Consider the following 16,099-nt stretch of genomic DNA (forward strand, 5'->3'; position numbering starts at 1 on the left):
ACTCCCTCCCCATCCACCTCCGGCTGACCCAGGACCACCTCGCCTTCAGGAGACAACTCAAGACCTGGCTGTTCGAGCAGTAGCGGACCCCTTCGCCCAAGCGCCTTGAGACCCTTCCAGGTGAGTAGCGCGCTATACAAATGCTGTGATTGATTGATTGATTGATTATTTTATTGGATTCTGTAGGTGGATATACACACTCATTTACAGTCCTTTTTTGGTGGTCTTGTACCTGAAGTAGAGATTGGGGATCATTATACTAAGCACGATTTAATGATCTTTGAACAAATTTGCTCAGGTAACCACATGCCTTGAGTTTGGCAGCTAATATTCCATCTTCTTTGAAATATTACGATTTTTTTGGTACAGTTGCATGCATCTCAAATCCCCAAACAGAGCAAACAGCAAATTGTCTTTTAATTTCTGAGGAAGGTGACTGTTACATTTCAAAATTGTATTACAAGATGTTGGTTTCATATACAGCGAAGTACATATTGGGCTATCATCTTTGTGAATGAACAAGTCTAAAAAAATAATGGATTGATTATTATCATCTATTGTGGTATATTAATTAGTACTTCTCGAATTGATCCAGTCATGAAACGTTTTAAGTTCAACATCACTGCCTCTCCAATTTAAAAATACATTATCTACATAATGACTACTTTTACGAATGTTATATTTGAATAGGCTGCTTTCATGAGAGATTAACTTTTCTGCTGCAACATAGAAATATGCTATATTGGGAGCACCACAAATTACTCCCAAATAAACATTGTTCGTTTGTGCATAAAAAAAACATTTAAAATAAAAAATATCTCTGTTCCTGAGAGCTATGTAGGGACACTTAATAATAAAGGATGTGGGGCCTCTGCAGGGACAAGCTCTAGTCTTAAGTATAGTTTCAAGAAAGGACAAGACCTCTAACTGGGAAATATTAGTGCAGAGTCTCTCTATATCCATTGTGACCAGTAGGTCTGTGCTGATGTCAAATGAGTATCCTTCAACATAGTCCATTACTATCATGAACAAATGATTTGTTTATAGACACAAAAGTTTGAATAAAATAGAGGGCATACTCTGCTAAGGTTTGAAGAACAGATTCAGAACCAGTCACAATCGGCTGACATGGAGTCTTGGAGGTCTTTTATGAACTTTAGGTAGGGTATTAGATTGCAGGAATATTTAGTCTGGCTTCTTCAGTCAAGCAAATTCTTTTTCACAGCCAGTTATTGTCAAGACCAAATTTAATAGTGTCTAATTGAAGCTGTGGCGTTACAGATTGCTGTGTATAACGTTCTTTGATTTCACTACTGGTATCATCTGTATCTTGAAGCAAATTCCAATTTTAGACGTCAGCTAATGTATTTATGTCTTGCGTTCTAGGAGCTAGATGTTTCATATGTGGATTGTAGAGTTTAACAAGTGCACTGCTGAATTTAAAATACACTTCCCGGAAAGGCAGTGCTTTTGACCGCATAAAATTCCAGGCATGCTCCATCGCCTTCAAAAAGCAAGCGTCCAGTCACACCTTGAGAGTAAATATTCCACCAGTGGTCTACAAGGGTTTGAGATCTAATATCGGCCAGAGCCTAGCTTCAGATTTTAGCACATTAATGAAAGGTGGGTGCCACGCTTGTGCGAGATTGTCCTTCTCGTAAGACCAAAGGCACGAAAGATGTACTATGCTTCGTTTTTAGAAGCTACCAGTAAATGTAAATTAATTGTAGCTCTGCCAAGAACACCTTTACATACACTAGCATAGAATATCCTAAATATATCACTTTTACATCCTAGAAGACACAGCATCACGTACGCATTAGCCTTCACTGGTGTGCCTTTGTTTCCTCCTTCGAGCACAGTTTTAAGTAAAATATCTTAACGTTCATTGTAGACTTTTTATAGCATTGGCCTATCTCACTGCTTAAATGTACTATTTATGTAACTTTTGTCACGTCGCATTTTTTTTTCATCAATAAGTCACGTCGGGCATCGAAGGGAAGAATACAATAATCCATTTACTCAACAAACAAATATTTTGTGCACTATCTTGCTGAAAAAGAAAGTCACGATGTTCGAAAGTGACGATTGCTCCAGATAGGTCCTGGCGTAGTCTTGGCTCCTTGGACGTAGAAGCCGCGTCTTGGCACCACTGTGTGAAGTACACAGTTAAATTGTGGTGCGACCGTGTGAAATTCGAGGGCAGGGTATCACCCCTTCTTAATTACAGAAATGCCGAGGAGCACACAAACACAGGTTGGCCGACCCAGACACGCCAGGCCCAGGAAGGCAGAGCATGGCCATTATAGACTATCGCAAGAAAAGACTTTTTAACTGTAAGACTGTGAGAAAGTCGAGGAAATATCTAAGGAAATCCAGGCCCCGTGAGCCCTCGGGGAGCCAGCCAAGACAAAGGCTTCAGGTTGGCATCTGCGTGCTGCTCGTCGAGCTGTGCGAGCGGTTCACCTTCTTCGGGACCGTCTGCAACATGATTCTGTTTTGCACCGTCAGACTGGGCTACGACAACCACCAGGCCGCGACGGTGAACCTCTGCTTCGTGGGCGCGTCCACCATCACGCCCGTGCTGGTGGGCTGGTTTGCTGAAACGTGCATGGGAAGGACATCCGTGGTGTACATCTGTGCTTTTCTGCACTTTGCAGGTAGGTGACCACGTTATAGTGCACTTTGTGATTCATTTATGAGAATGTTATTAGCTACAATGTAGCTTCATAGCGCGAATCCAACAGGTGATACTAATGGCAGCAACTTAAAGTTAGTCGTTTTGATCAAACCTGGCATATTGGGGAAACCCATCCAGATTCAAACTCTGACTCAGATTAGAAATCTCTGTGGCAGAAGTACCCCTACCCTACCTCCCCCCCGGCCCCATCAACCCAACCCCCAATAAGCTACCTTAAAGACAATTTCATGTGAATACATGTAGAGTGCCAGCAAATTGTTCCAGGGTTCGCTGAAAATCTACGCAAGATTTTTGTTTACCAGATCACTTGCCTGGGTTAATACAGAAACTCACGTTCTGTATTCCTCGTATGCAGCAACACACGTTGTTTTTGATAGAACTGACAACTTTACTTCTCTTAACTTCAGCAGGCGAACACGGCAGGTAAAACGCAAATGGGAATACACAAATGGAAATGCAAAGTATTGTACACTCCTATTTCTTTTGTAACTTAAGGCAGTTCATAGACTGGCCAATGGCAGGTCCATCTCCTAACCTCTTAATTGTCACGTAACTATGGTGATCAGCTCACTCAAGTCATAATGAACAGTCCCAAGCTTCCCGTCAAAAATAATTTTGAAAAAAATGTATTGGGAAATGATTTGGATGTCCACCAATAGTACCTGTACAAACACTAATCTAACAGGACGGTTCCTTGATTTTAAAGCTCGCACTCTCTGTGAAGCTTACTGGGATATTACCCGTAAAAGCTTTCAGTTATAAGTGGTCGGCAAATTGGTATGACAAATGCCATAACTGTAAAAACTTGATTGAGAATGTATCCCATATGCTGTTTGTATGTCCCCACTATATATGCCCTCGTAGCAAGTGGCTAAAACCAATATGTTTCAATATGGGCACCCGGAGTTACATTGAGGCGCTACGGATACTGGAGACTGATTGCTCACCTTGCTTAGCGATTGCTGTTGCCAAATTTTTAAGGTGGGCCTGGATTATACGCACACGCACTTTAAATTCCTTGGACACCAGCCAATGATTACTAAAGACTCTGAGCAAGATGGTTGATTATGTTTTTGTATACATTAGTTTTAATCTATTCTTCTAGAATAACTGTTTTTTAACCTGCAAATGACAGTCATAAGATTTAATAACTTTTTAACATTGTTTTTTTACTTGGTTAGTATTTATAATGATTATGTCTAATGATGTAAGAGGGTGTATACTTTTGCTTTTATGACATGCTGTTGAATAAAGCTTTCTGAAAATTGAAATTGATAATGAACAGTCCTCATTCCTGCACTACAGATCTGTTATATTTAGCCTGTCTCTTTTCTGTCTGTGGGTTTTCATTGTCACTCACATGATGTCACCACTAGAATCTTTGGTGACATCATGGAGTGTTAGGGGCTTGCCCTGGTCTGTACTGGCAGTTGGCACCAGGCAGGCTGAGTGACAAGAAGGTCACTCCTGGTGGGTCTTTTATATTATCATCTTAATTACTTCACCTGAAACCCAACCTGAATAAAGTAACCTAAAATATACCTGGCTTGAGGCCTTCTATTTACAACATTTTTGGCGACGTTTGGGCAGCCTGGAGTGGATTAACAGCGTGCAGAAGAAAGGAGTAAAAAAAGAACCTACAATATTAAGGATTCAGCAAGTTTTAAGGTACCTATGGAAAAGAAGAGTCTGTGTTGAAAGAATCTGAAGATCAATTTTGAAACCAAAGGAACTAAGAAAAAAAAGAAAGCACCCTGGTAAGTCCCACCAGTGTCCTATGATATCAGGACGGCCTGCAAACCCAGGGTGTTGATGTGCTTTGCATTAGTGTGGTGGCAAACTTGGCAGAGATCGTCGTTGTTAAAAATATGTAGCAGTCAAGGAAAGGAGGGGTTTTATTGGAGTGTTACTTCTGTTAAAGAACTGCGTGTCAAAAGTGATTGTGAGACTGCTATACCGTTAATTCGGAATCCATTTTGTTTGGCATTCAACACTGTAAGGACACATTATTATCGAGCGCCTGGGGGAGCGTTCAATTGGAAAAGGCGCCGTTACCTCTATTTTGTGGCTGTGCGAGAGTATGCAGAGAGGCAAACATTCGACTATATTTCGGAAGCTGTTGCCAAACAAGAAATGCTTAATTGTCACCTTGTTTTTGTAAAAAAAACCTTTTCAAATGCGCAGTATGTGGTGCGCAAAAGATGCCAAACGTGAGATGCTTAACTGTCAACATGATTTCGTTTTTTTTTAAAAAGAAGCGCGCGAGGAACGTGAAGAGCCTACCTTCGCATTTCACCTCCTTGTGACGTGCCTCCCTGTGCTGCACTTGCACGTTTGAGAGCAGCGGTGTGCCCAGAGCCACCCGGTGCGACGTTGGATGCGTGCCGCCATCTTGAGTTGTTGTTGCACTACAGAGGAGCCTTTGAGGGAGCATCCCCAGAGAAACGTGAATTCGTGGGACGTACAAAACTTTTGGTGGAGTTGCTGCTGAGGGAAGTGGCAGATGGTGCCTCTTAGCGACATAAAAGCAGTATTTTTTTGGGCCATGTCGCGAAGAGTGGAGGCTGTAGGGGGTTCACTAAAAAGGTACTTTTCAACACTAATGCTGCATGGGATAATGCAGCGATCATTTGGAGAGCAGTTTTACATTCAAAGTAGAAGATAGCCTTGAGTGAGAGACCGCTCACCGGAGCACAAGACTTTCTCTTGCATTACTATGCTGGTCATTGTGATGTTTGTATCGTGGTTCATGTGGGGTTGATGGAGAATCTGTAGCGGTTTTAGCTGCCTACTTTGGGATGGTGTGCTTGTGCACTTTGTTTCAAGGTCATGGTTTTGGGGTGGTGAGTGCCCATGCAGTATTTTTCATGTGTGGTGAATGGCAAGTGTGTGGTGAGTGACAAAATTTTGTGTCTTTGAGGAGGCATAGCTGGTTATAATTCAGAGTGTTACCCTGTTGTTTTTTTACTTTATTTTTAGATGTAGGCTATATGCTCAAATTGTTTGGAGTTCACGGGGTGAGGTGCAGGGGACTATATGTGTCCTAGTTATGGAGTTGTGGTTCTTAGGGTGTTGTGTGCCCTGGTATTTGAAAATTAGTTCAGGGGTGGTGAGTACCCCATCATTTGTTTGGAGACGGAGAGTACCCCATTACATATTTGGGGGCAGAGCAATGGCTACTCCAAGGTGTGGGGAGGGTTGTACCCCGTTACGGTGCACAGTGTGCTGCTCCAATTTTTAGTTTTAAGGGTAGTGAGTACCCCATTAGAAAATTGGGGACGGGGCAATGGCTACTCCAAGGTGTGGTTCACGGGGAGAGTTGTACCCCATTAAGGAGCACAGCGGGCTCCATATTTTGTCACAAAATCAATTTGTGTTTGTGTTTCCCAAGGAAAGGGGATGGGACTTGGGACTAGTTGTGTTTGGGATTTGTTAGTTATTACCTTTGGGACTTGTTACTGATTACCTGAAGATGTAAGGTAGTGCGAATGTTATCTTAATGCTCTATCTTTAGAATGTGTTGTGTACTTTTATATCCTTGTGTACGTTATTTTCAATGGTCTATTTTAAGAATGTACTGTGTACTTTTATGTGGATGTGTACACTGAAGCTAATGTTACTTATTCTAATTTCATCTTTTTGATTTCCCTAAAGAAAGGAGATGTGTTATATTTAGCCTGTCTCTTTTCTGTCTGCGGGTTTTCATTGTCAGTCACATGATGTCACCACTAGAATCTTTGGTGACATCATGGAGTGTTGGGGGCTTGCCCTGGTCTCTACTGGCAGTTGGCACCAGGAAGGCTGAGTGGCAAGGAGGTCACTCCTGGTGGGTCTTTTCTTATTACCATCTTGAAGACTTGACTTGCAACTATCTTTAATAAAGAAACCATAATAATACACCCGGCTCTAGACTTCTATTTACAACAAGATCATTGTTTTCAGGTGTGTTAGTGCAATGAAAGTGAAAAAAGACTGCATCTCCCAGAAAGCATTAGGTGCTCACATTCAACTTGAGTACTGAAAGCAATACCCGTAATGACCTGGTAGAAAGCAGTCACCCTTTAGATAACTATGTATGTCTGTTGATGTTTTATGTCTATGGTTTTATGCACGCCAGTCGCCTGCAGGTCCAAAAAGATGTACCTGACAAAAATAGTAATCATACTAGAGCTAGTCTATTTCTGATAATACAAGTAGGTCATCATCAGTGCCATTCCTTTCCTTAAAAGTATTTTCAATTTTTGTACTTTTCCAAGTCAGGTTTGTTCAACATACAAAGATCCAAGGGGCATATGTATGAACTAATGCATTAAATAGCGATTGTTAGAGAATCGCTATTTGAGAATCGCAAAACGATATGTAATTAATAATTAGCAATTTTTGTGGGAATCAATCACATTCCTTAATTAAGGAATTACTTCAAATTCATTCTTATGGCCAAGAGGGCCATAAGAATGAATGGGAATTGCACGCAAAATATGCGCGTACCCAATAGATACTTGCAAATTGTGCACACAATTTCATGGGTGCAAGGGTTCCAAAAAGACACCCTGTTGCACCCCTGAAATGTGCATGTGTGCACATGAGGTGCACATGCATGCCCTATGGCCATGTATGTGTGCCGCATGGCACTTTAAAAAAAGCAAAAAAGTCTTTTTTTTAAGGAAATCGCAAATTGCCACCAAATGGAAGTTGGTGGTAATTTGGGATTCCTTAAGGCAATATCACAATTTGCGATGCCTACTAGCTTAGCTTAAATGCTTGCACAAAATCAGGAATCTCAATTCATGCAATTCCTAATTTTGTGAGTAGATTTAGAGGTACCTACGTAGCACACAGCTAAATTGCTATCACACATGCAGAAATTCTGCAAATTTCAGCGTTTGGGAACGCACTTTATCTTGATACATATGGCCCATAAACTTCAAGAGCATAGCATTAAGCAGAACCATCCAAAATCAATAAAACATAAGACAGGAACAAATAAAAAAGCAGAGTCTGCAAATCTACAAAAAATAAAATAAAAGAGCGATTACAGTGTTATTTGTGGTTGAAGTTTGAAAAATCCTAGCTAAAATGAATCCAAATCTTAACAAATTTTATCTGGGAAGAGAGACCTCTAGCTTTTGCCAGAGCTAAGAGCTAACTTTGGAGTCATGGATCTGTTGGATGAGGGCACACCATTCTACCGCTTTTGGAGGGGCTGTGGAGACCCATGACCTTCCAATACATAGCCGGGCACAGACTAACATTATCGTGGCTAGGCACTGTAAGTCACCCTTATAATCAAGCTTAACACACAGCACTATCTCCTTTGTAAGACACGATGGCCCAAACTGTATGACATAAACGTGATCACCCCATCCGTGAATTCTGGTAAGATAGGACATACCACAACCATTTGTGCAATATCTGCAGCTGGCAGGGTTACATTTGGGACATCCACTGGGGGAAATAAAAAGGCACAATTGACGTTGTGTGAGGCTCTTCATCCAGGGCCGGACTGGGAACCGCAACCGGCCCTGGCAAAGTGCTCAAATGTCAGCTTTTCTATCAAAGTTTTTAAGCATAGGATTAGCACAGTGCTATCCACGCCGATATAGAAATGGGCATAGTCTTTTGCCATTTGTACAGCAAAGTCTTTAAGCATAGGATTAGCAAAGTGCTATCCACGCGGAGCTGTAAAATGACAAAAGCCATTTGCAAGGGAAGAGTCCTGAAATGCGTATGGCAATTATTTACATGTACTGGGAGGATGAATTTTGCACCCTGCTGTCTGCTGAAATAAAAATGCACAATTAACGTTGCGTGAGGCTCCTTCATCTTCATCCTTCATCTTTCGAGCACTTTTCATTTGGAATATGTATATATATATATATATATTCACTGAAAAAACCATAGGTTTCAGGCCCTATATAGTTAGGAATTAACATATAAAAAAACACTGAAATTGCTCCTATAAAGTTAGTCTAACTAACTATATATTTCGCGCATTCGCAATCCACTGCTGATGATGTCACATATTACATCATTCATGACATGGTCAGTGACATCAATGATGACATCACTGATGACATCTCAAATGACATCACTGATGACATCTAATTTGACATCAATGATCACACCACTGATGATATACTTCATGTGATAATACAATGCTCGTCCTTACACTCTAATATAACCTCTGTTACACCTAGTGTTAAATACAGAGTATCATTTTTGAAACCATTGACACACAAATACCAGTTACTACATACGCACTCACTGATTCCTACGTCTACACACACATTCACTCATTCAGCCATACAATCACTCGTACACAGAGTCACTCATTATTACAACACTATCATATGCACTCATAAACCTATGCAGACACTCACACATTGCCACTCATCCATGGAGTTACTCACACACCTAGTCAGTCCTGTAAAGAATCAATCACACTTTGATTTCTTCATCTATACAGTTAAACACAGAACAGCTTACATTTTCACAGATATACTAACACATACTTACTTACTTATACAATCAAATCCTTCATCCATACTCTTATACATCCACTCATTCTTCAATATGTAAAACATATTTAAACTTTACAAAAACACACAGACACTGGATGATGTCATCAGTGATGTCATTTGAGATGTCATCAGTGATGTCATCAGTGATGTCACTGACCATGTCAAGAATGATGTAATATGTGACATCATCAGCAGTGGATTGCGAATGCGCAAAATATATAGTTAGTTCAACTAACTATATAGGAGCAATTTCAGTGGTTTTTTATATGTTAATTCCTAACTATATAGGGCCTGAAACCTATGGTTTTTTCAGTGAATTTTCAAGGTTTTTTAAATGCTAATTCCTAACTATATAAGGCCTAAAACCTATGGTTTTTTCAGTGAATTTCAATGTTTTTTTATATGTTAATTCCTAACTATATAAGGCCTAAAACCTATGTTTTTTTCAGTGAATTTCAAAGGTTTTTTAAATGCCAATTCCTACCTGAATAAGGCCTGAAACCTGTGGTTTTTTCAGTGAATTTGCAAGGTTTTGAAAATGCAAATTCTATTAGCGGATAACGTTTAAATATGTTAATATCCTTGTGGGACCACCTGAGCAGCCCTAGGGATCCGATTTTTGGACCGGAGCAAGATGCTCTCTGATTTGGCCGTATTTCTTGCCTTCTGCCCCCCTGATTGTGCCGTATTTCTTGGCTTCTGCCCCCCTGATTATGCCGTATTTCCTGCCTCATGCACCCTGATTGTGCCATATTTCTTGCCTTCTGCCCCCCTGATTATGCAGTTTTTCCTGCCTCATGCACCCTGATTGTGCCATATTTCTTGCCTTCTGCACCCTAATTGTGCTGTATTTTTTGCCTTCTGTCCCTGATTGTGCCGTATTTGTTGCCTTCTGCCCACTAATTGTGCCGTTTTTTCTTGCCTTCTGCCCACTGATTGTGCCGTTTGTCGGGCCTTCTGTCCCCTGATTGTGCCGTTTTTTGTGCCCCTGCCCCCCTGATTGTATTATCTTTGCCAGTGTTGGTTCGCTGCTGGTATTGCCTTTGTCCGTGTTTTTTTTTGCTGCCGTTATTGTCTTTGCCTTTTTTTTTTCTGCCGTTATTGTCTTTGCCAGTGTTTGTTTGCTACCGTTATTGTCTTTGCCAGTGCTTGTTCTCTGCTGGTATTATCTTTGCCAGAGCTGTGTGGGCTGTGGGAGCTGTGTGGGCTGTGAGAGCTGTGTGGGCTGTGAGAGCTGTTTGGGCTGTGAGAGCTGTGTGGGCTATGAGAGCTGTTTGGGCTGTGAGAGTGTGGGCTGTGTGGGCTGTGAAGGCTGTGAGAGCTGTGTGGGCTGTGAGAGCTGTGTGGGCTGTGAGGGCTGTGTGGGCTGTGAGGCCTGTGAGTGCTGTGTGGGCTGTGAGACCTGTGGGGCTGTGAGAACTGTGTTGGCTGTGAGAGCTGTGTGTGCTGTGAGGGCTGTGAGGGCTGTGTGGGCTGTGTGGGCTGTGAGGGCTGTGTGGGCTGTGAGAGCTGTGTGGGCTGTGAGAGCTGTGTGGGCTGTGAGAGCTGTGTTGGCTGTGAGCTCTGCTTATTTTGTGCCTCGGTCTACCCAGGCGGGCTGTGAGAGCTGTGTGGGCTGTGAGAGCTGTGTGGGATGTGAGAGCTGTGTGGGCTGTGAGGACTGTGTGGGCTGTGAGGTCTCTGTGGGCTGTGAGGACTGTGTGGGCTGTGAGGTCTCTGTGGGCTGTGAGAGCTGTGAGAGCTGTTTGGGCTGTCAGAGTGTGAGCCATGTGGGCTGTAAGAGCTGTGTGGGCTGTGAGAGCTGTGTTGGGCTGTGAGAACTGTATGGGCTGTGTTGGCTGTGAGAGCTGTGTGGGCTGTGAGGGCTGTGTGGGCTGTGTGGGCTGTGAGGGCTGTGTGGGCTGTGAGAGCTGTGTTGGCTGTGAGAGCTGTGTGGGCTGTGAGAGCTGTGTGGGCTGTGAGAGCTGCGTGGGCTGTGAGCTCTGCTTCTTTTGTGCCTCGGTCTATCTAGCACAAGATGGATGCCAACACTTCCTGGTTTGTAGTGTTGACAGCCAATGAGCATGCAACTTTCTCTGGAAGGCATGCTGATTGGCTGCTACTGTCTATCAACACTCCAAAACAGAAACAGTTGGCAGCCATCTTGTGCCTCAGTAGACTAAGGCACAGGAAAGCAGGAAAACAAATGTGTAGAACTCAAAAAGGGGGCAGGGTAGAAGCACCCTGACCCTCTAGGCCTGCTCAGGGGGTGCTCAGGGGGTGCTCGCACGGTGCGCGCACGGTGCTCGCACCGTGCGCGCTTATAGATATATAATTGATTTCAACTTGAATTTTCTGAGCAACTACTGGAGGGATTTACACCATTTAAGCAAAAGCGTGATCTGCGAATCAGACTCTACCATTTTGCCAAATTTCTTGTAATTCCGTTCAGCCGTTTGGGCTGTAGCCGTGTCTAAAGGTCCTATGGAAAATTGCATGGGGAAAACACGTTTTGGGACCCCACTTTTTTCTTGGCCCCCACTTCACGAATCCCCCCGAAACTTTCAGGGAAGGAGCGGAGCGTAACGCGCCATCTTCTTTGAGAAATTCACATAGATTGATCAACCAGCGCCAAAGTTATTCCCAATAGAATGTTGCGGATTTCCTATGGAAACTAGGTCCTAACTATATATACCTACTGGCGACCACCAGTAGATATATATATATATATATATATATATATATATATATATATATTACCTACTGGCGGTCGCCTGTAGGTAGTTATAGTTAGGATTTTTTTCAATGCAAAATCTCAAAATTCTATTGTGAATAACTTTGGCGTCGGTTGACGGATCTGCCTGAAAATTTCCCCAAATTTGCCTCGCGGAGCTCCGGTCTTTCCCTAAAAGTTTTGGGGGGGATTCGTCAAGCGGGGGCCGAGATAAAAGGGGGGTCCCAAAACGTGTTTTCCCCATGTTAATTTCCATAGGGCGGTCAAACTCACTTTTAGCTTGAACGGCTGAATGGATTTGCACCAAACTTGGCAAAATTGTAGGGACTGGTAGCCCAATGTGCCTTTGCTATGTCTCAAGATATGTGCTCCAGTGGTTTTTGAGTAATTTAGGTTAAAAAAATATATATATATCTATGGCAGCGCCCGGTTAAACGCTCCGGGGAGAGCACCGGGCGCGCCGCGCGACTTGCGCACGGAAAGCTAATTATCTCTCGGGTGTCTGTAAACATTCGAAACAGTCCGTATAATAAGGTCGTTTTGATTGACAGCATTATCATTGGCAATAGTCCCATTAGAGCTTGTGACACAACATGATCTTTAGAGCCAGGGGAAAATCCATACAGGACCTTACTGTGCCAAGTTGATTACATTGTGGTGTTTTAACAATATGAGATGTAAATAATGAATTATTCCCGTTTCACAAATAGGGCTCAATTCCTTTGAAATAGGCACTTGCCTTTGTTGAATTAGGAAACATTGTGTTAACGTTTTGTAAATGGAAAAATGCACATGCACTTTGAAAAGTGAAGATTGTTCTTCTGAGAGATACCGTTATATGTTACCTCTTTTAATGTGGAGCAGTTGCAATTATTCCCTCATGAATGGTTTGGCAAGAGGGGATATGAAATGTTGCATTCATTTTTACATCTATGCCAAAGACATCGTAAATATGTTAAAATGGCTGCTGTATTTGCACTAATAGTGTGTCTTGTTTTGAGTCCCTCTACTGTTTTTACCACCGTGTACATGCATGAAAGGGAGGGCTTGGACAACGCAAAATCATTGTGATCAAGGGAGCCTGACTCCCGAAACGCGTTGATGGAATTGCTTAAATAAATAAGCCTATGAAACTATGCTCGTGAGTGCCTGGATGTTTTCAGCGGAAGGTTAATGGGACTGGAATCTCATCTTTAATAGAGAGCGACATGGTCGATTGTCGCAGAACCAGGCACCGCCGGCGTTTTGGAAGCACGCCAGGTTAAATCGCCAATTTCAGAAAGCAAAACGAAGACAGGCGCGCCCCCCGTAACGACCCAGTGGACCGGTGAACGTTACGTGAGTGGTGGAGCTGAAGAAGGCGGCTTTCTGCAGCCCGGCGATCGGAGGGTCTCCGCGGTTCGGTAAGTCAGTCCGACTCGCTTTCACACACACACGCGTTTCTTAAAGGGTCCGATACTGAGTTAACGGGAGCCGGTCTCTGGTTTTTCATTTCCCCCATTTGGGCTTCAACGGAGGAACCCATTTCCTTTTGGGAAACCGAAGGAGTGATTTATTCAGGGAAAACTACCAGACGAGCATTGTATAGGCAAACAAGATGAGCGAAGAAGAATATGCAGCAAGGGAGCTCGAGGCGGTGAAACTGTTCGAAGACTCTGTGCAACCAAGACCGGATAAAGCAGGTGTGGCTGCACCTGCAGGAAACCCGGATTTAACAAAGAACTTACAAACTCTCGAGAAATTGAAAAAGAGAGAAATATCCCGTTGGTGGGAGGTGGCATTATTAAGACGTTATCTAGAGGTGAATCGGATTCCGCGGGGACTCCGTATAATGATTTCCCCCTCTTCTGAAAACCCAGATATCGGAATGCTTGAGGAGTGGGCCGAAAATAGTGCTGGGAGCTCAAAGAACATGATGCAAATACTTCTGAAATATGCAGAAAAAGAACGATTGGAAGTAATAGATAAATTAAAGGATCTGACCGAAATATTGGATAAACATGAAGATAAAACGAGAATTGAAAAATTCAAAACTGAGCTGAAGCCTAAACTTGAAAAATATGAGAAACGCATCAAAGATAGGAAGGCCACGAAATTTATAAGAGATCGCATAGACTATGAAACTGGGCGAATTTATACATTCGCGAAGAAATATGACATAGTGAGGCGTCAAAAGATTTTCAGTGGTCAAAATATTCAACAAACGCCAATGCAGAGTGATGCAAGCTCTGAAACAGGCTCAGAGCAGGAGTCGGATGATGGCAGCCGAAAAGGACCAAGTGATGTACGGCTGCCAGTAGCGGACGAATTCCATTTTATGATCATGGAGCAACAGTCAGACCATCGTATAGGGAAAGGAAGAGGATGGGGAAGGGGCCGCGGAAAAGAAGACAAACACGAGGGGGCGAAGGGTAAAGGAGGAGTACAAGGCTGTCAAACAAAAAGATCTCTACGTTCGAACAGCAAGAAGTAGTAAATGTTGCCAACAAAGACACTACAATTATCAATCTGAGCTCAGTTCAATTGACAAGTGATGATGAGACAATCCTAAAGTTGGGGCTCTCCTACTGTGACACTAATGAATTTAATTACCCAAACAGCAGGATGGATCTCTACCGGTATATTAGGAAACTTAAACTCAGTAAAATGCATGCAACCAAAAATAGTAATTGTGGATTGAGCCCAGCAATAGAATTAGATACCACACATCCATTCCTCACTGTGTACGAATTACCGGCTTTAACAGACATGATAACATTAATGGATGACACATTTGAGGAAGATAATAATGACAATTCTGACCATGGAAATAGTTTGTTAGTTGAAGATCATACGCCATTCAGGGCTACATCTAAATTTCTCCCACAACCATTAAAAGATAACGTAGATCTGTTTGGAGAAAATGTAACCAGAGATCTCAAGAATCTATATTTTCAAGAGAATCAAATGAAATGTAAGATGAATCTAAAGAAAGCCAACTTTCATAAAACAGTAAGAAAACTACAAATGGAGGATGGCCTCCTGGTGAAACCCTCCGATAAAGGAGGGAATGTGGTTCTCTGGGGAAAAGAACAATATAAGAAAGAAGCTATGGGTCAGCTATCTGACCATAGTTGCTATAAACGAATAAGCCCCAGAGAATATGAGATTGTCATTGAAAAATTTCATGGGAGACTGGATTACTGGAAGGAGACTGGTTTACTAAGCTGGGACGAACACAAATACATTAAACAAGACAACCCAGTGATTCCGGTCTTCTATATGTTACCAAAAATTCATAAAAACTCCACTAGTCCACCAGGGAGGCCCATCATTTCATCATGTGGCAGTCTTTTTGAAAACCCATCAAGATATATAGACTATTTTTTTAATCCAATTGTCAGAACACTTCCATCCTACATAAAAAAACTCTACCGATTTTTTTAAATGTATCTTTGATATCTGTTGGGACCCTACAACTATGGTTCTATTGACATTGGACATTTCTACTCTGTATACGAGTATAAGACACATTGATGGTCTGAAAGCCTGTGAGCACTATTTGAATAGAAGACCAATACGCCTTGCATCCCAAAACAGGATGATTCTTGAAATCATGGAATGGTGCTTATCTAAGAACATTTTTCTTTTTGGCAATGATCTCTATATTCAGGAGCGGGGTACCGCAATAGGCACCTGCTTTGCCCCCAGTTATGCCAACTTACACCTCGGCTACTGGGAGGAGCAGGTGCTCAGAGGGGGCCCGCTTGATCATTGGTCGGAACACATCCTTTTGTGGGTACGTTATATCGATGATGTCTTCGTGCTGTGGCAGGGCACGGAGACATCAATCGGTATGTTTATCGAGGAGATTAATCAGAATTCTTTAAATTTGGAATTCGTAGGGAATTTTAGTAAGGTCTCGATTGACTTCCTCGATATTAGAATTACCCCACTGGATAACAAACTAGAAACAACAGTGTTCCGTAAACAAACTGCGGGGAATTCAATATTGCACGCCGAAAGTGCCCACCCGACTGCATTGATAAGGAGTATTCCGTTTGGGAAGTACTATAGGGCTAGGCGTACATGTAGCAGTGATGAACAATTTGACACCATTGAAAAAGGCATGACTCAGAGATTCCTGGAAAGGGGGTATAGCAAGACAATTCTGAAAGGTGCTTC

At 42.4% G+C, this 16,099-nt stretch overlaps 1 protein-coding gene across 1 annotated transcript in view; it reads left to right on the top strand.

The window, feature by feature from the left end:
- The first annotated feature begins 2,296 nt into the window (after positions 1-2,296).
- SLC15A5 (solute carrier family 15 member 5) overlaps positions 2,297-16,099 on the top strand; it is a 394,335-nt gene continuing 380,532 nt past the window's right edge. Inside the window, exon 1 of the mRNA XM_086938942.1 lies at positions 2,297-2,660. Coding sequence (XP_086795068.1) covers positions 2,297-2,660 — 364 coding nt within the window. The remainder of the gene's footprint in view (positions 2,661-16,099) is intronic.

Source organism: Lissotriton vulgaris, chromosome 1_1, assembly GCF_964263255.1.
Source record: "Lissotriton vulgaris chromosome 1_1, aLisVul1.2, whole genome shotgun sequence".
In the NCBI taxonomy this organism is placed as follows: domain Eukaryota; kingdom Metazoa; phylum Chordata; class Amphibia; order Caudata; family Salamandridae; genus Lissotriton; species Lissotriton vulgaris.